General features: G+C 35.7%; 2 protein-coding genes across 5 annotated transcripts; one reads left to right on the top strand and one right to left on the bottom strand.

Moving 5' to 3' along the window:
• Window positions 1-447: 447 nt before the first annotated feature.
• Window positions 448-11386, bottom strand: LOC106179361 (uncharacterized). 2 transcript variants are annotated; one of them, XM_013562967.2, is made up of 5 exons: window positions 11178-11386; window positions 4189-5922; window positions 2918-2954; window positions 2448-2528; window positions 448-1295 (listed from the first exon to the last, which is right to left on the bottom strand). In XM_013562967.2, exons 2-5 carry the CDS (start codon window positions 5911-5913, stop codon window positions 1210-1212), a joined length of 1929 nt encoding a protein of 642 aa, XP_013418421.2. In that variant the 5' UTR covers window positions 5914-5922; window positions 11178-11386; the 3' UTR covers window positions 448-1209. The 2 variants fall into 2 exon arrangements, with proteins under 2 accessions (XP_013418421.2, XP_013418422.2); XM_013562968.2 differs by lacking the exon at window positions 11178-11386 and having other exon boundaries at window positions 4189-6463.
• A 4992-nt stretch (window positions 11387-16378) lies between these two features.
• Window positions 16379-23507, top strand: LOC106179364 (uncharacterized). Of its 3 annotated transcripts, XM_087001270.1 has the most exons (12): window positions 16379-16555; window positions 17042-17106; window positions 17501-17778; window positions 18486-18714; window positions 18917-19012; window positions 19270-19365; window positions 19868-20098; window positions 20585-20830; window positions 21141-21320; window positions 21531-21606; window positions 21765-21905; window positions 22322-23507. In XM_087001270.1, exons 1-12 carry the CDS (start codon window positions 16518-16520, stop codon window positions 22449-22451), a joined length of 1806 nt encoding a protein of 601 aa, XP_086857396.1. In that variant the 5' UTR covers window positions 16379-16517; the 3' UTR covers window positions 22452-23507. The 3 variants fall into 3 exon arrangements, with proteins under 3 accessions (XP_086857396.1, XP_013418426.1, XP_013418427.1); XM_013562972.2 differs by lacking the exon at window positions 19868-20098; XM_013562973.2 differs by lacking the exons at window positions 19270-19365; window positions 19868-20098.
• Window positions 23508-24037: the final 530 nt, after the last annotated feature.

Raw genomic sequence — 24037 nt, 5'->3', positions numbered from 1 at the left:
GGTAACAAAGCATTTAAACATGACCAAAGAAACAATTTTGAGTTCTGTATTTCAAATAAATAAATACGATGAAGTTGACGTTACAGGTGGAGAAGTATCAAAATCTGTTTGATGGTGTATTTATCATTACTTTTTACGCTTTAGAAATATTAGGATAGCAGATTTTAAGCGGGTAAGTTACTGTACATATATTATCTACTTGTGTGGTGCATACAGACTTTTTTCTAACTCAGTTCAACGATTTACTCAATTTTTTTTAACTTTTCAATTCATTTTTTAATGAAAAGAAAAATATCAAAGAGTAATTTCAAAAAGACTAATAAATGGGACACAACAACCTATGTGTTATTTGAATAAGAATTTACTTTTGTAATCTGCCCCTTTGATATGAAGAGCAGTCAATGGGGTAATAGAGGCATACGCATTTGAAAAAAAAGTGACTAAAGGTCAGTTTTCTGTTCACAACATACTTTATTACGATATGAAATACGCAGCGATGCACTTCAAATCATTTGATACAGGAATCGTGGAACTCAACCATACTGCGTCGTCTTGAGTAAGCAGAAATTCAAATAAACAAATAGTAATAAATTGCAATATTCAAAACTGAAAAATACCAATCAATAAAGCTAGAATTCGCTTGGTATATTGAAAAATGATTACTGAAAAAATAAAAAAATACCAAATGTACATTTTAACTCTATCGCTTAAACACAGTGGATATGGCGAATGTGCTATTTTGCTATCGCAACAGTCTTAATGATTTTGCAATTTCGTCTGTTAAATTTAGTTTTAACTTCTCGAACAAATGCGGTATGATACATACAATGTGCATGCGGTTATCCGCTCTCCCTATATATAATGAAGATCTATAGTGGACAAAAATTAAGAACAACATCCATGACAACAACTTTAACAACAATTTCAACAATGCCGATTTCTTACATTATATTCAATTAAGTCATCTTCGACGAAACGGCTGGCATGAAAACCTCTGATAATAAAATTTATCGCACTTAAATCACAGTTACAAGCCATGGTTATTAGTAGTTCTAATTTCTTTAGAATATTCGCCTGAAATGAATATCTTATATTCTAATAATTCCTTTCTTTCTATTTATCCATTTATTCTAATTTTCATATTATCAAAACGTTGAACATTTAATCATTGTATTTGACGTCTCTGTGTCTGCTATGTGTTAAACACTACTAGCCTGATGATCCTCCCTTTTGACCCAATTCTTCCGATTTCGTTCTGCCGTGCATGAGGCGCAACAGCTCGCGCTGAAGTTCATCTGAATGAAAGAAAAGACTCATTAGCAGATATGTTCTCTTATCTCACAAACTACCCCTAAGCTAGACATCAAATTGCGAAATTCAGAATGACTGAATATACAAAGACTAAACATATAATCAAGTCATCGGATGCAATAGCACTTTGTTAACCCTTTATCTAAGATCACATTTGTGATCAGTTGTTTTGTTATTTTGTTCATAAACCTAATCGTTTTTTCTCCTTTCACATTTGGACAGTTGCATAAAGCAATTAAATCTATCTTGGAGTCCCACAGCGGAAAAATCAGGATCCAATGAATGCAAAGAGAAGATGGTTTGCTAATTAATTAATATACGTCCCAGCAAATAAAGCCTTTGCGTTCTATCCCTTGGGAAGAAATAGAGCTTAAACGTGTCTATGTAATTATTGATAAGCACATTAAGAACAGAACTCGATGCTGATTAGGCATGGGACATGTCGACTTTAAATGGAGAGTAATCTATTAACGGGGGCTTAGGACGGGATGTCATCTCCCAGGTGAGACTGTTGCTTTCCGTAACATACCTGACATTTCTACTCTAATTCAGTTATCGATCCTGAGTCTTGCACAAAGCCAACCAATATCAATTTAAATAACGAGACTACTGCGGTAATTTACGACTGTGTCGCGCGACAATCCCATTTCATTATCTGTTATGCAAAATACAGGATGAGAATCCTCGGCCAGTCTATTCATTTACTCATGAACTAATTTCTAAGCGTCGTGATTACTTAGGAGCGAAGCCAGTGTTACGACTGCTGTCATTTAGTTCTACCAATTAATGGTTTGCTCTGATCATAAGAGGAAGTATGGGAAGGAATAGTCTTTGGTTAGAATGTCATAAATCATACATAGTCTTTTGTAATTTATTTGTATATGATAGAATTGTCACAATTTGGGAAATATTATAATACCCAAACCAAATTCATTTCATATTGAAAACTTTGGTCACTCGATCACATTTTGATATCGATCTGTAAGGAATATCACTCAAGAGGGCACATTTGCAAGACTTAAGGCTTTTTATTCCGTCACTTGCAATTAACCAGGATGGAGAAAGAATGGAATCAAATAAGATGTTCAAAGTTTAAATAAAACATGGCTTTAAATTATTGAAGCATGGAACTTTACCTTTGGACATCTTATCCAGAGCAGTGATATCAATGTTGCGTTCATTCACTGGTAGACTACTGGTGTTATTTGCATTCTCATCTGAAAGTTCAAGCTGAGACTTAACAAATGACAGATTGAAAGAGGAAAACCTAGAACTTTTCCTTTAGAAATCATTCATTTAAGGATACTTTAAATAACAGCTTTAGAGTGGTACTACACGTCCTATTAACAGACTGATGGGTCTGTGATTTTTTTGTGGTTATTGCTTTATGAATAACAATAATAATAATCATAATAATTTATCATCGCTTGAACAAAGTTCCAGAGCAGATGCATGCATACAGAATGGCATTACACCGCCATCATACACGTAGTTATTTACATGTAGTATTTTTCATTTACTTGTTTTCACTTTAGTAGGTCTACAAGGGGCAAAATAATCAAGCTGTTACTCAACAACAGGAGAAGACCAAATGCAGCACATTTACCTGGTTCTTCTTTTCCCTCAGATTCTTCAGAACAACCCTAAAAGAAAGGAAAAAATAAGTAAACGTCATAATTACTGGCAGCTGTAGAAGTATAATCATCATTTTTAGGTCTTTACAACCGTTAATCAGAACTTGACGGAATTAATCGTCGCAGTTTACTAACTCTCACCCAAGGGAGGCACGCACTATTGTACATGTAATTCGCGATCAAATTCGTTAAGTGCTATAATTCCACCATAACAACAATTTAACCCACTGAATATTTAATCTAACGTGTTGTCACAATATCTATGATTGCCAAGCCCATTATTTACCGCCACTGGGATATGAATAATAAACTGGACCATTATGAAGATTAAACAAGTTAAAGCGCCATTTCATCCTGTCTGATATTTCTGGTTGCTTGGGCATAAATACATTCTGCACGAGGTAGTGGCCTACTTAACGACAAAAGCTCATTCACTGTCACAGTTAATTGCAATGTTCATGGCTGGGTGTAAAGGAGTAATCTTTTGATTAAATTTTAATATTTAATGGGTACTAAATACCAGCAATTTCCTGTAATGGATGACAATCTTTGTTAAAGCGTTCGACATCGTCATTGATATTTGGTTTGAGACATCAATTGCCGTTAAGTGGATAGCGATTTTTGTGAAATCATCACCCCCTTTCAGTCTTCACTAGACCGTAATCACTATGAAAATAATCTTCGAAATACAAATGGACTTGTTGATAGCGATTACGGAAGATATATCTTTCTGCACTTATACAAAATAAACATGCGCATCCCGAAGCTATTTGAATTAAACAAGTGGCAGGGACAATAGACTAATCACACAAATTTTGGTGTTCGAAGAGAATATCAATTTGCTAATTGGATTACCAATTTCTGTATTGTATGCATTCTTTAGCTCTAGAGTAAAATGTAATTATTTCCCTCCGCTTCCAGTTACTCGAAATCACAGCCTGTTGAGAAATCGTGCTTAAATTCTCTGCATATCATATTTCGTTTTCTTGTTTAAACAAGTCTCTCCTGTGTTTTTCATATTGGCAGGTGGTCTTTTGTTGCCTTATGCGTCATGTATTTATTGAATACGTGGTGATGACATTGTTAATAAAAACCTTAAGATATTTTTTTTAATTCTTCAAATACCTCAATTCTAACAATCCTAAAATGCCTTTTTAAATGTCAAAATAACAAAAGAAAAAGTAAACGAAGATGAAATGAAAAAGAAGAAAGAAATATATCTAGTTGCGTATTTTTTTCTCACCTTCGATTCTACTGTCAAAGAATCCTGAAATGTCTGGCTGACTTCTCCGGTGTCACTTGTCATGGTAACACTGGCGGCGGCGGGAGCCGAAGGTTCCTCATGCGGTTCGCCGTGAGAAGCGGAGACACGGAGGTTGAGAGGCTTATCGTTTCTTAAATGATGGCTTGAGCAGATCTTACTGCGTGATGATGGCGCTGGCGACAAAACACCAGGCTGAGTACTGTCATCGCTACACACATCAACTTCTACATCATCTTTGTCACTGTCATAGATGTTCAAGTGGCTGTTGTCACCCATGCTTTCCTGATCTAATGGTGTCTTTGATTTGTAATTACTTTTGGGGAACCCTGATAGGAAATTAGCTTCTTTTCCAATTGGTTTAAATGCTGAAATGTGCCGAAAATCGTCCTGTCGGGTTGTGTTGGTTTTCAGAGGTGCTTCAGAGCGAGAGACTTTACTACCCTCCGCTTTCTTTTTCATTTCGATTCTCCCCAAGTTAATTTCCCTCTCCACTCTTCTATCTTCTAATTGTTGAAACATTTGCTGAAAATTTGGCGAGGAGAAAGAGGTGTCCATGCGATCGTTCATTTTCGCTATGTTAACATACTGCTCCATCATAGCTGGGGTAAGGCCCAAAGATTTTGCCCACATACTATTATAGTGATAGAAGAAAGGTGCGTATTTGTCCTTCAAAAAGTCTCGCATCTGCCCTTGCTCGGCCCCGTTGTCTGGCCCGGAGAGAGCACGGTAAGGGGCAGAGGATGACGGTGTGAAGGGAAATGCTGGGTGAGGCGGTGCACGTGGATTCATCATGTGTGTTGGAAAGGGTACATACGGAGAGGGCGTCGGGAGAACGGGGAACGGATAGCTTACTTTGGTGGAGTTTGTCTCCAGTGAATGCTCGCTGAGATGCGGTTGCTTCTGTGGTCTCTCACTTTGCCCCCCAGAGTTACGATTCTGAGATGGTAGAACCCTTTTTCGACTCCCACCGTTGAACATAGCCTTTACATCCTCCCAGGCGTAATCTAAATCGCATAGACCGGTTTTGTTGATCAGTTTCAAGTGCCGTCGCCACGAGTTAAAATTAGCTGCATCAGGGTGGACATACTTGGCATTGGGGGTACGGTGACAGTGAAAAATAAATTTGTTTGGCGAGAAAAACATGCCGCAATAGCTGCATTTGATGCATTTAGCTCTAGAGCTGTTATAACGAGACGGAGTGAAACTCCCCCTGCAGCCCCATCCACATTCATGATGGACATCGAAGCAAAAGTTCTCTGGAAGGCGTGGCGGTGTATTGTCTTCCAGAAAGGACCGCACCAAGCGCTCTGCCTCTCTTTTTGTGATCATACCACACCGGCGGGAGGAAACGGGCATTGCACCGGCGCGGCGCAGGATCTCCAGCTGAACCGGGGTACACTGCACACAAGTGATGCCCAGGGCGACGCGGCGATTGTGGATCTCATTGTAGCTGAAATCTTTGAGGAGTGTGTTAGATATCTGGGCCAAACACAGTCTTTCCTTTCCGTCAATGTGCAAAGACACTATACGAACCCCATGCAGCATGACGAAGCCAACATGGTTTTGACGGAGAATGGCCCCGCCATTGGCACAGCCGTCGTCTTGAGTCTTGGAGGAACTGGGGAGATGATGGTCATTTGGTGAGGCGTTTGTCTCCAGCGGAGCAGAACCATTCGCCGACTCGGGGAGGACTCTGAATTCCATCTTTGTTATCTGAAACAAAAGCTAACTTCCGTAACTAAGAAAAAACTCTCTGTACAATTATGGGTATTGACAGCGTATGTACCCGTTCGAGTTTGCATACCAAAAATGTACCAGTTTGCACAGCTGATATCGTTTGAATATCGAATTATTAGAATTAAATTGCAGTAAAAAATTAAAATTAAAATTAAATATCACATACTGGTCTGTCAGTTAAATTTAACTTACTTGTATGGTAGGTCATGTACGCTTGGCACAAATGTCGACGTTGATAGTTATTTCATAATTATGAGGCAAATAAAAGTTAACCTGTCCAGATCCTTTCGTACGTATTAGTATAATGTAGTAACTGTTCGTTTTTTAGCAGTGAAACATTCAATTTTATAAATGACTCATGCGATGACACACAAATTGTCATGGGAGTAGGTGATCGATTTGAAATACATTTTTTTCTTGGAAATCATGAAAAATTATTACGGATTGATTTAAATTGTGCGCTTTAGTTTGACAGACACAGGAAAATATAGAAATGTTGGGTTAATCAACATATAAGCTATTTTAGTTGAAGTTCATCCTTAAAAAGAACATGCATGTAAGCTTGTGAAAGCGAAAAGAGTTTTAATGTCACATTTACCACTCTTACATTAACAACATACAAAGTCGTGTATTGTTCTTTCGAGGCGTGGCATATACCGTATGTATATTGTTTAGCTACATTGCTGTAGCTAGAATAGAAGAGTCTGGCGTGTCACTGTAGATTCATTTGGAATTGAAATTGGAATTTGTACAAGAAAAATAACAAAAGTAAGCCAGGTTGTGATAGAATAAACGCGCGGCCGAACAATCACTTGTTAGTAATACAAGCAGTGCTTCGTGAGAGAGTCAAGAAGCGCATAAAATTACCTTTAATACAGCCGATAAAACCTACTTTTTTTGGATTGCATGTACCCATGATATTTTAAACATAGATGTTTATCTAGTTACTTAATTAAGTGAAGTGGATAGTAGTTTTGCAAAGTGATAAGAGTCGTGTGCCGCACGCAACTGTCACTAAGTAATGAATAACGTTCAATTTCCTGTGGTTTTTAACGAAAATGTTCAAACAACTTGGAAAATATGAGAAGGGTTGAACTTATAAATAACCACGAAGAGAAATGTTTTATTGACCACATGACTGTTGATATTTTTATAAAAATAAAAAGTGCCAAAGAGAAAAAGTAGTAAATGTTGCAAATTGGATAAATCGAATATACATGATATACATTGATTGTATATCATGTATATCATGATATACATTGATTGTAATTTGTTTGTTTTTCTTTCTCCAAAATCTTTCCTCATTTGTTAGGGTTGTGTCTTCATTGCAGATAATAGGCGACATTATATTGAGACATCATGCACAGTTTAAACATTCTGTTTTAGCAATTCATTTTAACACTTGTTTACCGTCTTCTCGTTTTTTATATTGCTGTCGGAACTTTTTCTCCAATATCTTTCCTCAGTTGTCATCGTTTCTTATGTTCAATATACGGAAAATAAATTTGACTTTTCCACTGTGCAAATTCATTGTGTTCACTAAGTGGTATTTGTCTGATTTCTCTTTACTTAAATTGTTGTTTGTGTTTCTCTGCTATCAAGTGTGTCCAGTGTAGGTTTCGCCACATGTTTGGCATGGTATACTTGTTACGATTTGTAGTTTATTTTTGTATACATTCAAAAATTTCCTCCCATTTTTGAACGTCTGCTGGTATTTGAGAATGTCGCAACTTGAACCTGTACATGTACGTGTGCTTACTTTATACGTTTTTTTATTGATTTCATATATTGGTAGTGTATTGGAACTAAATTCCGCACTGGTTAATAGTTTTTTTAGTTTAAGGCTGTCTTTAACTTTGAAGAATTGCTTTTTTTTCACCAGTATGTTTTTTCCATCATATTTTCATTTTCTATTGACACTGGGATGTTAAGTCTTATGATTTGAAATGTGCTTTCTATCCTTTATATATAACTATGAACTAGTGTGTTTTCTATATAAACACCAGACAGGTCAGTTTTATTTGTAAATGCTCGTCCTAGTTTAACTACATTCAGGTAATTTTTCAAAAAATAGTTCATGATCATTTACTTTTAGCAAATACGTCAAGGTTTATCACAAAAAAAAATGTAAATCTAGACAAGTTTTCATAAAAATCACATGTGATTACATTAAAACATCAGTAAATGATATTTGTTTGTATAACTTCTCAAGAGACACGATTAACTGTCATAGAGTCATCATGCTGCAGTTTCAAATAGATTAAATAGCATGCCGTTGACCTTTATTAAAGTGCATCTAATCAAGGTTCGTAGTGTTTGTTGACATTTCCATTGGAAAATAAAAGGCTGACAATAGTGACAAGTAAGCCCAAGGAAACGTCCGTTTTTTCCTTTGGGTTCTCTGTTGTTTTTGAATTAATTTGATCAAGTATTTGACTTTATTCTATTATAAGTAAATGTTATTCGACTCGATAGAAAAACCTCAGATACTGTATGTCGTTTACAAGGAATTTTTGTGCATTTTGTAATATCCACGTGAGGGCATCATCATGTCATTTGTGGCAACAGCTAGGAAAAATCGGGTTTATCAAAGAAGAAAATAAAGATAAATGTAAACGGCAAGTGTCAGTGAATGCTGACAATCAAAAATAAATAAATAATCAATAGTTTGATTAACGTAAATAGTCGAGAAGTAAACATGGAAATTAACAACAAACAAACAATTGCAATTATTTAGAATCATTGAAAAACATAATTGGCAGTTTGCATTCCAATGTTTCAGTTTTGTGAAATTACAAGGGGTTTTAAAGGGTTTTTCTGCTATGAAAAGAAAAGTACTACAAATAAAAATGGATACTAGCATTTTTCTTACTGACGGGGCAAAAGCAGTTCGCCAAGAGACCGGGAAAAGGGAATAGTCAATAAAAAGATTTAAAATAAAACCAGAAAAAAACTATGTAAAAATATGAAATATCAAAAGACAAATTTTTGAAGAGATAAGATAAGGAGAAATGGTGGAGTGAGAATTGTAAGTCTATTGGAAGCAAGAGTAGTTAGGTCCACGATAACACAAACTAAGCAAGCAAGCAAGAATGTTGCAAGCAACAATAAAAAGAAAAAAACTTATGAAAAACGGAAAAATATAATTACTATCGTATTTAAGCAGGTAACGTATGAATACAATTGGTCACCCCAAACTCAAATAAAATTGTAGAAGAGACCTCATCGTAAAATGAATTTGATTGTACAATGTAAGAGTTTCATATTTTCATTTGGCTCATATTTGGTTCCAGTATTATAACATATTCAAAAAGGGCGTTGATCATTTAAACTGCGTATTTTTTTTAAAAAAGCAAGCGAGTGGTAAAAGCTGAAATAATATTGCTCGGCAAATAAATGAAACAGGCCGTCTTAGTATGCCTGTAAATGTCACTGCATCCATGGTGTGCTTAATTAATTTCTGAAAGAGGACATTTAACTACTGACTGACATGTGAAAGACAGATGACAGTCTGTCCGCAGAAGTCAGCTAATTGCAATTAACTAATCTGTCCTTCTAGATTCATCATCAGTTCAAGTAAACGTAGTTGCATGTAATTAGCACCGGATCAATCAAAAGCACAGATCGTACAGGAGTTGAAATTTGAGCAATTCTGACTGTGAATAAAAATTCTCGGAGCGGATTCAACAAGTGAAATAAGATAATAATGTTTACCCTTGTTTACGACAACGAACAACGAAAAAAGAGAGAGGGAGAGAGAGAGAGCGAGCGAGCGCGTGTGCGTGTGTGTGTGTGAGAGAGAGAGAGAGAGAGAGAGAGAGAGAATGTTTACACCATATGTGCCTGGAATTGCGCGTGTGCAGACAATAGAGCAGAACGCTGATTTTGAAAAGAACAACTGTTACTATTTTGTTACCTGCGCTTGGTAAGATATCTCTCCGTTGGTTCGTATTTTAAGTACTTATTTTCGTTAAAATGAAACCGAGCTTTGTTAGACGACCACTTAGGTAGGAGATGTCATTAGGTAAATTGTGTGCGTGTAATATTTAAACCCCACGGAACATCACAATCAATCAGGTTGCTTTACGATGACATATATATCTATTATTTCTCTTCATTTGTTCTCCGATAAAAAAAGAAAACTAAAGGCAAGTGGCTTGAATTGAGTAAATTGTATTTGAATCGTAAGAGGAAATGTATATTAAATTTTTTCAATAGCTCAAGTCATCAACACTGGATACTGACATCAGGCGTGTTCAAGATGTCCCCTTATATGAACTTGGTGTGAGGAGCGGTAGACAATGAAGGCCGCGCAGCAATTACGCGAAAATAAGCCCAGAATTCGAGAATAACTGTAATTAGTTTTATCTTGACAGCATATGTCTCCATGAAAATTATTCGCTGTGGCTATATTTCTTTGCAATGGACCGTGTGAAACACGTCTAAATAACACGGCGCAGAGGGTAGTAACAGGCAGTCACGCTCTCCAGAACCACTTTGTTGATTAAGCTTGAAAAGAATCCACTTTGCACATTCATACACGGCGTTCACGGCGCGTGCGAGAAGAAAAGACATCGGTTTACCTGCACCTCTCGGTGTCTTCCTATTTCCGACATCATGAGAATAGCCAGGTAATTTAATCAGATTAATAACAGATCATTTGTGTCTTTTAAGACGCAAAGAAGATAGAAAGGCATATCAGTGCCTCGCTTGCTTATTAATGAAGTAAAACATACTGCGAAATGAAAAGATTGTTCAAAATAAAAAGCGTTTGCTTGTAATGTATTAATTTCCTCTTCAAATAATGATAATGAGATTGCCACATTCTATCCGCTTAAAAGGAAATATCAAAGATAGAGATACGTTTTGTTTCGATGCTGTCAAAACACGAATTTTATGTGAATCGAACAAGGAAATACATACCTGTGAAAATGTTGAAATTTTTAATCGAATTGAATAGTTTATTTACATATCGTACTAAGTGCTATCTATTTATCGCTACATGGTTTTGAAAAAAATCGTAGCTGTTCTGTTGGATTGATATTTTTCTCTCATTCCTTTTTTATACTCCAGGCATGTATTAAAACTGACCAGTTATCATGCACAAACTAAATTATTTTTTATTGCGGCATTTTAAGCCAAACCAATGAATATATTTAAATGAGTGTAAAATACAACAAAACACAGCGCAAAGGCAAAAAGGCCACATTAAACAATGTTTAAATAATCACCTGTTGTTATAGGATGTCCACTTGTGTCCTGTGTTTTGGAAATATTGGGGACAATTCTTCTTTCCCACTGGTCCAGTATAGCATCTAGAGCTCTGACGAACTAATAATCAGCCTACTGTCAATCTGAATGTCTTTTATAAACACAGCGCTATAAATAAATAATTATTACCCGGTTGTAGCATATGTTCCCAGCCTTGATCTTGTAATAGTTAATGTAAAGCGATGATAATTAAAGATTATGGATAGTGTAAGGATGATTGCGATTGGTCAGTAAGGATGCACTGAGCCTTTTGATTGGTCGATTCTTCATAGCAACATGGACTGTCTGAACACACCTCAGAAAAGTAGTGATAAATGTATCTAACACGGCAGATACTGTTCATAGTTGCTCTGAAAACTCCTCTGTTGCACTGACAGAATAAAATGTAAGATTGATTGCCCATTAAATGTCGTCAAATGTATCGAAAAAATGTAGAATGAAAATGTGATGGAAGTTTGTGCCCAAAACTTTTTAGCTTAATCGCTTTCGGATCACCAGGATCTAATTCTGATCAAATTAAAAAAATTACTGGACCGACATCGATTTAACTGGCATTGGCGAGGAGCCAGTGTTTATTTCACAGGCTGCCGATACATGCAAACAGTGTAGTCCTTAACGTTTTGTTAATAAACCAATTACTAATACAAAAAATTACAAATGCTGGCAGTGGTGGAAGTGTGGACGGACTATCAGTTGGAATCTTTGTAGGACTCAAATGGTGGTACATGACTGTACTACTGTTGCATATGATCATACATCTACTTTCTGCGGTTCGGATTAAAATTTTAATCCTACTCTGCAAAGCAGAGAAGGAAAGCACTGTGCATAAAAATACACATAAAGAAAAAATGAAGAGGTCATATCTGTTCATTAAAAGGAGACAAATATTTAAATTGCCAAGCAAAATCAACAACAAATGTAAATTTAGATTTTCTTGGCTTTATGATAATATTCAAATATTTGACTTGGGCAGTGAAAATACGAGCTTCTCAAAAATTCATTTTCTTCACATTTACATGCAACCGTTCTCCTGGTCAAATGAAGAAAAATGCCACCAAAACAAATATTATAAGGGAAATGTAGGAAAAATTTATCGAGAAGAAAATTAGAGACTCAAAATTTTATCCAAAGATATCTGAATTAAACATGTAAAACTGAATACAGAATTTTCTTCACGTAAAATGTTTCACATCAAACGTTTTTGTCAATAAGATGACTAACTTCCCCATTGCTTCAAAACTGAGTTTTCTGTTGGGGATTCTTCATTGTTATTCTGAACCTTTATTGTTTTCCTATGAATGTAAATTTATTCAAATGAGCAATTACCTACAACACTTATAAAAGCAACACTCTTTTTTTACATTCAGCTCCCCCTTTTCTTCCACTGTATCATTCAAAAGCACATTATTACTTGAACACACATGTAGCTCTGCCTGACTTCTCGTATTAAAGTCGGCAAAATAATCAGTCTTAAAACGGCTGCGGTAAAGCGCTCACTTTGGTCACAAAAGCAAAGGACGTGCAAATCTGACATTCCACACCTCTCTGAAGACGCGTTCACTCGTAAAACTGCGGTTTCAGATTCAAGTAATTAAGTAAATTTGGACGCACATTTATCCTTGAAAATTGATTTTAACAAAGTCGGTATTTACGCGTAAAACCTGTAGCAATTAACTAGATGTGTTTCTATATGCGTGTGTGTGCATTGTCTGTGTGTTTGCATCAGGTGTACGTAATAATGATTCACTTGCCTAGAAAATTACTCTAAATAAAAATCGGGAAGTAAGAAAACGCCATAATAAGGAGGAAATGTTCTCCGAAGTCAGAGCAGATAACGAGCTTGGGGTATATTCATATAAATACATGTATTATGTAAGTTCTGCGTATTCTTTTAACTTAGATACGTTGAGTTTTTTTATTGCAAATTGTTTAATATCTGATTATTATTGATTTTATACTGCAAATTTCAACGATGCATTACCCTAACAAATCTAATTGAAAATAGTCTTTAATACCCATGTAATAATAATGAACCAAGGTTATTTTTTGTTAATTACTTTGCACTCTGAGTCTCTGAGCTTGCTCCATGTTATAAATCTGCGGGCATTCGTCCGCCATATTTCTCTTTCCATCTTTATACATGCTTGATTGAATTTGATAATTTTATCAAATCTCAAATAAGTTAATAATATTGAACTTTGCCAGCAGAGGAACTAAATTGTGAGCAATTCCTTCATCAACAGACTAGACGATATTTGGGCTCAGTTTTCCTAGTTGTGGACACGGTAAGTGACAAAGCCATGAGATTTATATTCGTGGCAAATAACAGATGTGTAGCAAGAATGAACTGATGGTGCATGTATATATAAACTATGTACAGATGTGCTTGTCAGCATATAGTCTATAAGGTGTCCTTTGCTATCGTTTCAAACCATTTCCATAATTTTGCGTGGAATCCATGTTAACAGATTTTGTTTAAAAAGTCTAAAAAAAAGCATTGAAGTCCTTTAACCACACTCAATGTGCCAATTTTTCCTAAATCGTCAGGAAAAAAGCACAAGTATTTGTCTTTGCGGTACAGCTTATACCTTCTAACCAATAGGAATACCTCTATTGCCGGTAATAAGTCTACTTTGACCTCTATCTTTTTGAATGGAATGTGTCGTCTGCTGATCAGTACTCGCTAGTGCTCTCTTAGCTTTTCTTTGCATTTTTTATATCGACTAACCGCATTGATAGGGAAAAAATCCAGTCTAAGTGTACAAATCGTAGCATAATGACAAGGAATATGAAGTTAAGGGACCCAAAAGTAATTATTACTTTGGGATATTTTGGGTTTATAACACTCTCAATATTTTACAATCTCAAAAATGGAATAGCATATTCATTTCTAGAAGTATTTTCTGGCCAGACCTTACGGACATACGTCTGAGAAACATACTAAGGAATCATGATAACTTGCTATGACATTGCATTATGTGGAAAGATTCTTCTCACCTAACGCATTTGTCCAAAACGTCCTTTGCTGCATTGATGTTCTGTTTTCCCTGCCGGAAAATATGATGTTCGCTGTAATGTGCTTTTGGTCAAATCGTATGTTGCTTCTTCTTTCTTACGACCACGTCATGTACATGAAGCTACGACAAATGGACTAGGTCACCTGTTAATTTGACTTCCAGGATATGAAAAACTTCGTGACAAAAAAATATTAAATAATTAGTAAATGAAAACTAACTAAAAATTGATAAATAAAACTCCGTCTTTTTTTAACTGCAGGGCCATTCACTGTTTCCCCTCCTTGGCTTTGTCATTCTGCATTGCCCATATACTAGTAAAGCGAATAAATTAAGCAACACACACCTATCTACTATTTTAGTGATGGAAAACGGTGGGGATTTTTAAAGAGGAAGTTGTACTGAGGAATGTCCCCGGGACTTACATGTAGATAATGGTATGTAGAACTTATCACTGGGACTAAACTGCAGTACCATTGCTCATTAATTTTTCTCTGTTAGAAAAGCAAATATACTCTTTTTTTAAAAAAACAAATATATCAGTTTGAATATCGGATATATCCATTATTATGGTGAGACTGGAAACGTTGGCAAATTTAGATAATTCTTAAAAAGATGTTCATGTTAACAAAAAAGAAGCTTTTGAGCCCCAAAAATTGAATAGAAAATTGAATGATTAATTTTAACAAATTGATTTATTCATAGATTAGAAATATTTGAAAGTGTATTAAAGACTATTGAGATGTCACAATAATGTTGACATCATGAAATCTGATGAGATCACGACTCCGAATTGTTCTGTCCATAATTCGTCAAACAGCTATTTCTAGGAACACAGTGATTTTTGCTTTTTATAGTCCATAAAAGAAAATAAGACTATTTATTGATCTCTCGCTTCGCAAGATCAGAATACCTTCGCCATGGCAACAATCGAGGTCGTTACGGCTATAGTCTTCATACAGTGATTATGCCATTATTAGACCACGTGGATCATTGCCTGTAATAATGTATGATTAGGTATGACAAAAAAGAGATGCACGTGACAAAGACTAAGTTTGTGGTGAACGTTAAGAAAGGAAATGTATGAAACACATGTATGTATGTATGTATGTATGAAATGTATGAAACACAAAAGAAAAATGTGAAAGTGAATGACTGAATAGTCTGGATTTCTTCTTCTTGCACTACTTCTTTTTTCTACTTTTTTATAATATCACATTTACCCATCACAGTTCAAATCTTTCCCACGGGCTAACATCTCTTTTTATTTTAATTACTTCAAATAAGAGTTGCATAAGAAATTTATATAACACTGACGTTCATTAAAAACGATTACAACCTATTATAATAGAATTTTTTAAAAAATTCGTTGTAATTTAATGGATTGCCACGCCCTATTCCAAATCCAAAGAATTTTAACGTGTGGGCAGTTCAATGTATACTCAAAGTGGCGTTTGAAGTGGTTGGTGGCCACTTGCGTTTGAATAGTAAAAGGAACGCCAAGATCTATTATTCTTTCATGCTAACTTCATGTACAGGTGAACAATGGCCAAAAACTCGGTGTCTATAAAGCCATTTTGTAGATTAGTTAAGTAATAAGTGTCTTGTGACCAGTGCATTCGCTGAGTGTATTAGGTATTTGCATGAAAAGAAATGCAAACACAATGATGTTAGTCATGTTGGTTTGCGTCAACATTGCGTGAAGGGCTGGTGTCAACGTGCCCACGCTAGTACGCTGAACAACCGGTGGTACTAGATTTTGTTAAAATTTCAAATTCAAAGTGGATATCTATTGTTAAAATGGCCATCCTATCTGGGACCCACTATTCATCACATACATATGGATTTTAGATTACATCAATCTTACCACAATAAATGAGATGTTTGTGTTTGACGTTTTATTTCACGTTTTATTCGGCGAAATTTAGTAAAAACACAACATGAACTTAGTAAAGCTTCATTAAGAATAAAGGCCAGTCAGTCCAATGCACGTTTCTTCATATCTGATTTCTTAAAAAAATATGTTTATGTTTATTTTACTGGACTGTGTGAATTTTAGATTTCAATTCACATTTATGAATGACGTCATTGCTGTTCCCCATCCCGTATGGCCATTGTACAAACTGCGACAAAGCTCATCGTTTCGCTTGCGTGCGCCCTTTGGTCTGTTGCTGTTTATCCCTTTGTCCTCCCTAGTTACCATTTTCTGGGGTTAGTGCCAAAACACTATTCCAGTCTTCCATTTTAAGATCTCTCCTAAAGAAGGAATTAAATAGCGTCTGAGGGATGCCTATGAAAGTACCTAAAATGGCCTGCGCATTAAGGTAGGAAATCAGTTTTACGTATGTTTTTCACTGCGTTTACCATTGTTTCAAAAGATTTCTGAAATCGTGAAACATACCTCAGTTTGGAAGACAAGAGTGATAATACTGATATTTTTCTGACTATAGAACACCTACAGTCCCGTGTGACCTTTTCTAAATGAACAATCAGTTTCAACAATATTGATCGCATGTATAAGTACTGTATATGTAAAACTAATCGATGTTGTAGTGATTGAAGGGGATAAGTAGTTAGTCCACTCAAGCCTTGATTTAACTTCATCCCTATTTCTCATAATATGAGACATTTGTGATGATAAACCACCCATCTATATCTAGTTTATTCTGCTTCAGATCTGTGACAGCATTTTAAGATGGCCTTGTAGTATCTTAAATCATCTTTAGTCCCATAAAGGCAAAACTTATCGTACCATATCAATACATATTTCAAAATCTGACATTATTCCAAGCTTTGCTTTCTTATTTTAGGAAAATGATGAAGGACACATTGCTGACCTTGATGCTAGTATTAATATGCTCCTCAAATGTCACAGGTGAGTTTCTGTCAACAGAATCACTTTAGTCGGTAAAATTGATTTTAAATGTGCCTTTTAAAAGATATATATCAAAATACCTTCACTATTCGGCGTGTGTGTGTGTGTGTGTGTGTGTGTGTGTGTGTGTGTGTGTTTGTCTGGGGGGGGGGGGTGAGGAGTGCGGAAGTGGAGTTAAACCCAAATAAAATTTTATAATACTGATATCTTGATACTTAACCAAGACGAGTTTAACGATCTTATATTTTTCAATATTGACAATTTGATATTTTTCAATATATATATTTATAGTATAAATATCAATAATGTATTTTATGTTTATTAAGGTGTATACATGTATTGTGTTGTTTTTGGTTACTTTTATCACAATATTCTCAATTTTTCTTGTTTTTAGGCCAAAACGCAACACAGTTTGGCTTTGATATCATAGACAGGCCATACGTCGATCCAGACGGGGGTCAGATATTATTTGTAGAGACCGCACACCCTCTCGGAGAGGGACGTTTATCAAGTTTTCACGTATACACTAAAAGCTTGCTGCAAGCATTTAACATTTCGGAAATCGCTCCCACTTACTTTTATATTTGGTCGAAAGCAAGCAATTCCAGCGAGATTTATCAATTGGAGTACAGCTTGAAAGTCAATTTGCAGCCTGGAACTCAAGAAGATTCGGTACGTTTAATTATTATTATTTTGCAATTTTTTTTATGTTTGAGTTATACTGTTCACCTTAGAGATTCAACTCATTCGTAGAACAATATGAGAATCTCTCTCACAAGCGGAAACATTGATATTTTCAATGTCATACTGTTAATACATTATCAGCAAACAGAATGGCAACCTGGTCTGATACAAACGATGAAAAGTAGGTATATATCGCAGGTATATCGATTTCGTCTAAAGCGGAAACTTCTTGGCATTTGATAAACACATTTAAATGGTTGAACAAACAAACGGACTTTACAAAGCGTCTTTACCAACAAAGGCTATACTTGTACAAAACGCAAACATGGATGTCGCTCAGTACGTAAGCATTACGGGGCAGACGTTAGAAATTTTCAAAACACAATTGCCTATATTATAACAGACTACCTGTACACCCCTATACTATTTGTCAACTTTGGTTATTCGGATATTTACGTCTTTTGCTGACACAGTATGTTACGCATTTACAAACTAAATAAATAATTACTTGAACCAAGTCTTTTTTCCATTTAAAGACATGATCTGTTCTCTGTTTTCATTGTAAGGTAGTTCATTTTATAACCTGCATGCAGCTGAATTTATTTGCCATAATGCGATGTTTTTATCCCTGTAGTAAGTGTGTCTTTATAGTTCATTATGCACCACACATCATGTGTCTGTTTTACTTTTTTTAGTTTGACGCGCCAGATCCAAAACCGTGGATACACAGTGGATGGTACCTTGGGTGGGCCTTTGAAAAAATATTCAACCCTGTAGCATTCACCTATGAAAACCCTGCCACGTTTACCTTGAAGACCAAGGGGTTGGACCGACAGAACCTTGCGTTCCCTAATGAAGGAGATGTCATTACTTTTCCGGACACAAAGCCCTACTCCCACTCCATTGGTGTTCGGGTAAATCTTGGTAAGTTAAAGGAAGTAAGAGCATCGATTTTCACTGAATAGAAAATTGTACATCTTGTTTAGTATTCATGATATAATAAAACCAATGACAATAATAACTAGTACTGATAAATAGTTAAACTTTGGAATTTCAAAAATAAAAAAAGAAGAAGAACAAAACATCGAGAGTTTTTTCAATTTAATGTTTATTTTCAACATTTTAGGAACAACTACGTCAACAACGACAACAACGACGACAACTACCACAACGCCGACCACCACCACGACGCCAACAACTACGACTACACCGACAACCACCGGTAAAGCAACAATTTCTTATGAATGTATTTTACACGATGTGTGCATTTATCTTTCACTTTGAGGTTTGCTGTTAATTTTTATCACTAAGCGTGTTGTTTTAAGTCTCACTTATCTAATTATGAGTGACTCATAAAGTATAGTGACTAATTTTTACTGTTAATAAAATTTGATGGAAATTTGCTTTTCACCGAAATCCTTTGCTTTTTTGCCGGTTTCTCCTTTGATTCACAATCAAAGTGTGTTGTGATTTTTCTAGCAACATCTACTACCACTGTCGCACCTACTACTACTGCCACTACCACAACGACTACTACTGAACCCTCAACGACCACTGCTACCACACCCTCAGCAGGTAAGCTAAATTCCGCTACGAAAGCCGCATGTTTCTCAGACAGATAACAGGTGCTTTACTGATGTTTGTATTTGGAAGAGCAAGAAGACAAACTTCACGTAAGGAAGTGGAGGAGATAAGACGAGCTTACATCACTGATGACAGTTTATTGTTAACAACCAGGCAGCGATATTTGTGACGCAAGAATTAGATTTAAAACCTTAATTCGAAATGAACAGTTAGGGATGTTTCCCTCCTTTGAAGTGAAGGGTATAGTGCATGGTTATTTTTCACCACTTCGCGTTTTGTTTGTCAGGGTTTGCCCTCTTTTACAGCCTAGCGATAGAACCTTGCCTGTTTTCACGCAAACTGTTTATTTTGAAAAAAAAAAGAAATACCTTTCTACTTATCATAACCAATAAGATGTTTCTTCACTTTGCGTAATTTGCACTTTTAACTTGTCTGATTATTTGTGATGTGTTTGTCGACTACCTCTGAGTTTTTTATTGTCCCTGTACTTTAGCTGAGAGCCATACCATGCCTATTACCACTTCACCACTTACAACGACTACAACCAAGCCGGTGCCCGTTATAACCACGTCACTTAGTGGTAGTAGACATAGTAGTGCGCCCGTGACTTCAAATAGTGAGACGAGCACCACTCGTAGCATTACAACCACGACTTCTAAATCGACGACGACAACAGCAGCAACAACAACGTCACCAGTCACCACACAAGCGACCAATAATTTCGGTGAGAGTGCACCCTAATATCAATCCAATCAATGAATCCAATAATGTCGGCACAGTTTCAATGCGACGTCGGGTCTTCTGCATTCCGCCAACCTCGGATAAATTCGCATTCGAATTACGTCCCGATTTCTTGCATACAGCAGAGTGATGCAATATTTTGCTTTGAGAGTGTCTGCTTGTTACTCTTGTTGTCTATGTACTAACATCATCATTTTTCATTAACAAATGATCTCTTTTAATTTGACTTGATTCAAAAATCACCTCCACGTCTTTCACTTAAAGGTTTTTTGGGAGGGCCGTTTATAGAAAAAAATTAGAACTGTGGAGCATGGAAGTGATTCGTTTATAAAAAATAAGATATTCTGAATTTCGTCTAGCGTCACATTAATATAAATCAAATTGAAATTGTATTTTTCATCTTATCATTGTGAATATTTATGAAAGTTGCAACGTTTTAGTATATTGTCCTATGTTTATGTTTGTTTAGTTGCACAGCCTCTTATCCTGGCAATGGTGGCCGGCAGCAACTTCGTGTATCCAGGATGTAGCCGCGGGGGACGAAACGAGTCTGGTATAGAGTGGTATAAGGTTGAAGATGACGGGCAGCAGTATTTCGTTAGTCCGCATCCCTTGGACCTCGCTAACCTAGCTGCCTCGGACACTGGGTGTTACGTTTGTATATATGAAACCAGCACAGTGGACAAAGTGTGTCTTAATGTCACAGGGCAGGCAGGTGGGTACACTTCTCAGTCAAAACACTTGTACTGCTGTAAACATAGCAGAAAAATAAAAACTGAAGTTGATTTAAATGTGGTCCAGGTTCACTCAACAAGTGTTAATGCAACGTCAGCGGTTTTATTTGGGCTCTTCTGATACTGTTTTAGAGGGATGGTCTCCTAGAAACAAGATGTTAAGATGAAGGAATTAAGAATTTTAAAAATATATATAAAGTATTTTTTATCTTTTACATTAACTGCGTGAAACATATTTAGTTAAAAGCCTATAAATTCCAAAAAGATATAATTATAGCTTTTATTATCCAGGCGGAAACGTAGGTGCAAGAGAAGGTGACGCGTCTGTAGCGCCTCCTGTTGGACTAACTAACACGGAAATCGCATTTCTTGTGATTGGCATTGCCTTGGCAATAATCGTGCTCTTCATCTGTATTTGGATCGTGTGCTGGTGCTGCGCTTGCTGCAAAATGAAAAAAGAAACTGGTAAAAGTAGGTGTTTTCTTTTATCTGTTTTTTTTCCTGAAAATAAATTGTTAAATGCATAGTTTGTAATGCCTATCTGAATATTCTTTCAAGTCTAGGGTTGGTGCCCTCATGTAAAGCGGTATAGTACTTTGTGGAACTTGAATTTTGTCTAAAACACATTATATCCTGTTGTTTGGAGAACGTCATCAAACATTGATTCAAATTGTATTCCAGATGTTTGTTGTCCCTGTTGGATGACATCAGCAGTGATGCCAATGGAAGAGGATGAATATATTCATCCAGACCCAATGTAAGTGCATTATATGGGAAAAACTTGTACAGATTAAAGTTGTTAGATTATATATCGTTTGTTGTTACTTTTGGGACAGATGAATTGTCAAACAGATGTGCAAGTGGCGGTTAGTAACAGTTCAGTTACATGAAATACTTTTACACCTTATCTTACAGAACTGAAGTACCGAAAATGAACGGAATGAACGGACATGTTGGAAACGGTCATCTGCCCAACTCGCCAGCCAAACCTAAACAACAGAATCACTACGAAGACGTTGAAAGTTATCTACAAGAAGAAACAAAGCGACGACAGAAGTAAGTACATTTTCCATAGTGCCTGATACACAGGGTAAGGGTAAATGGGTGGGTTTTTGTAAGGATGTAAAGGGTGTTTTGTGATTGGTAGGCATCTCGTGTTTTAGATAGATCAATTTTTAAAACATTAAGTTTCCAATGGTTTTAAAAGAACTAAACACTTTGATCTTTTGTGTGCGAGAGAAATTGGATATAATCTGGAAAACGGCTATTGAACGATCAAGATGAAATTGACACTTTATTGAGGGAAAATATCGAAACCGATCAAAATCCGTTTCGCCTCCGTCTTTAACGAGTTTTATACATGTATACTATTTGTGATTAGCTTTCTGTAATGGGTCATTGCTCTAAAATTTATCTATATTTTTCTTTATGCATTACTCTACAGGTTAACGTTTTTTCTTTTATAATTTCAGAAAACAATTTGGACTCGCAGCCGTCACAACTTCCCTTAACATGACGAAAGAAGCTAAGAAAAAATCCCGCAAAAAGAAGAAGGTCAAAAAAAATTCTGCAAATGAAAGTTCGAATAAAATTGTTATTTAAAAAAGTTGTCAGGACTAAAAATTCAGAAAAGATTTCGTGGAGAATGAATTCGATTTCATCACAATATATTTTTGTAAAATATGTAAAATATTTAAAAATGTTATGTAAGAAGCCCTAGGTTTTAGTTCTTAATTTGAAAACATGAGGTATTTTATTATCAAGCTTTGAAATGGATAAGCTCTTTCTTCATAATACGTTCTTGTCCGTATGACAATCCTTATATCATCATCAGCTAGTTAACCAAATTATGATTGTTTTATTCTTTTTTCAATTTAGATATTGTTGAATGATTTTAAGTTCTTAATTAAAGATGTCTTCCGTCATCTGCCGTTTTTATCACATGTATCAATGGATCTAATTTTAATTTTTTTATGTCGACAATATCAGAAATGGTTGGTCGCTTGCCCGAAGCTTGTACATACACCATCCATTGAGAAAGGGGGTTAGACTTGGGAAGATAGATGGAAGCTCATGATAGAATAGTATTTTTTAGTTTTAGACTACACATTCTAATACTTGGTCCAATGATATTGTTTAAATATAACTTGCCAGTAATCATTTAGCCTCTTTACAGCTATATCATATATCATGTATCATACATTTGAACACACGATGAAATGGTACACATCGAAGTCATTTCTTTTACTGTTGTAACATACAAGAAGATATTGCCCAGGTATTAATTACACCATTGCCATTCTGGACATATTAATATTCCATTGAAATGTGCGGATGACCTCAAATATCATTTAATTTCACATTGATGTGGAAGTCGTATCAATGTAATCATTATATTATATAAATAACTACGCAAATAGTTAAGCTTCTGTTAGGCCGATCCTATTAATGTATATGTGTACCCTGTAAGTCGCAATTATCTCATTGTTTTCTGGTATGTCTCACATGAGGGCGATATACCTCTACCTCGGGAAGGTGCTCACATTGTAATTATATCGCATGATTGTATATAATTGTGATGGAATCATAGATGCAAGTTATATGATGATTTTTGTACATTCTAATGAATATTGTAAATAAAAGCTGATTTGCTCAATACGTCCTTTGCTGTTTTTATCACGTTCTACAGCCAGACCCAATCTTTAAGAGGTCTAGACGGGCGATCGCGATCTAAAATGTGAGTGAATATGAATAAATGAATAGAAAATGATCAGTTGGTCAAAAGCTACACGTGCCCATTTTATAGTGAAAAATCGGAGAGTTCACAGTTCATTGTTGTCTTGGTTTAGTTGATGTGTCTTCATACTGCTTAGAGCTGTCTTTGTAATTCCAAAGTACAATTACCAGAGTGGATATTGAAATAGATATCAATATTGGTAATTCATTTTTAATACGTTATTTATCTTTGTCTATAAGCGTTGCTTATAGTATTGTATACAAGGTCAATTTTGGGAACTTTTATGAATACTAAACTGATTTTGATCTAATTTGGAATATTACTTACGGTTAGCTTAACCTCACGCTAAAACAAACTGTCTTCGACAACTCTGGCACCATCTACTTCAACCGTTTAAAATATCTAATTTTTAATGACCTTTTTATTCCTTCCACTACGAAAAAGTCCATTA

This window comes from Lingula anatina, chromosome 1 (genome assembly GCF_051362555.1).
Source record: "Lingula anatina isolate TDL-2025a chromosome 1, LinAna3.0, whole genome shotgun sequence".
Lineage (NCBI taxonomy): Eukaryota > Metazoa > Brachiopoda > Lingulata > Lingulida > Lingulidae > Lingula > Lingula anatina.
This window is presented reverse-complemented; position numbering and strand designations above follow the sequence as displayed.

Coding starts and splice junctions, on each gene's coding strand:
- LOC106179364 (XM_087001270.1), top strand. CDS start 16,518: ATGCCTATGAAAGTACCTAAAATGGCCTGCGCATTAAG. Junction 16,556..17,041: donor AAAATGGCCTGCGCATTAAG/GTAGGAAATCAG, acceptor TTCTTATTTTAG/GAAAATGATGAAGGACACAT. Junction 19,366..19,867: donor TGCTACCACACCCTCAGCAG/GTAAGCTAAATT, acceptor CCTGTACTTTAG/CTGAGAGCCATACCATGCCT.
- LOC106179361 (XM_013562967.2), bottom strand. CDS start 5,913: ATGGAATTCAGAGTCCTCCCCGAGTCGGCGAATGGTTCTGCTCCGCTG. Junction 2,955..4,188: donor CTTTGACAGTAGAATCGAAG/GTGAGAAAAAAA, acceptor CCTTTCTTTTAG/GGTTGTTCTGAAGAATCTGA. Junction 2,529..2,917: donor TGAGGGAAAAGAAGAACCAG/GTAAATGTGCTG, acceptor TTGAACTTTCAG/ATGAGAATGCAAATAACACC.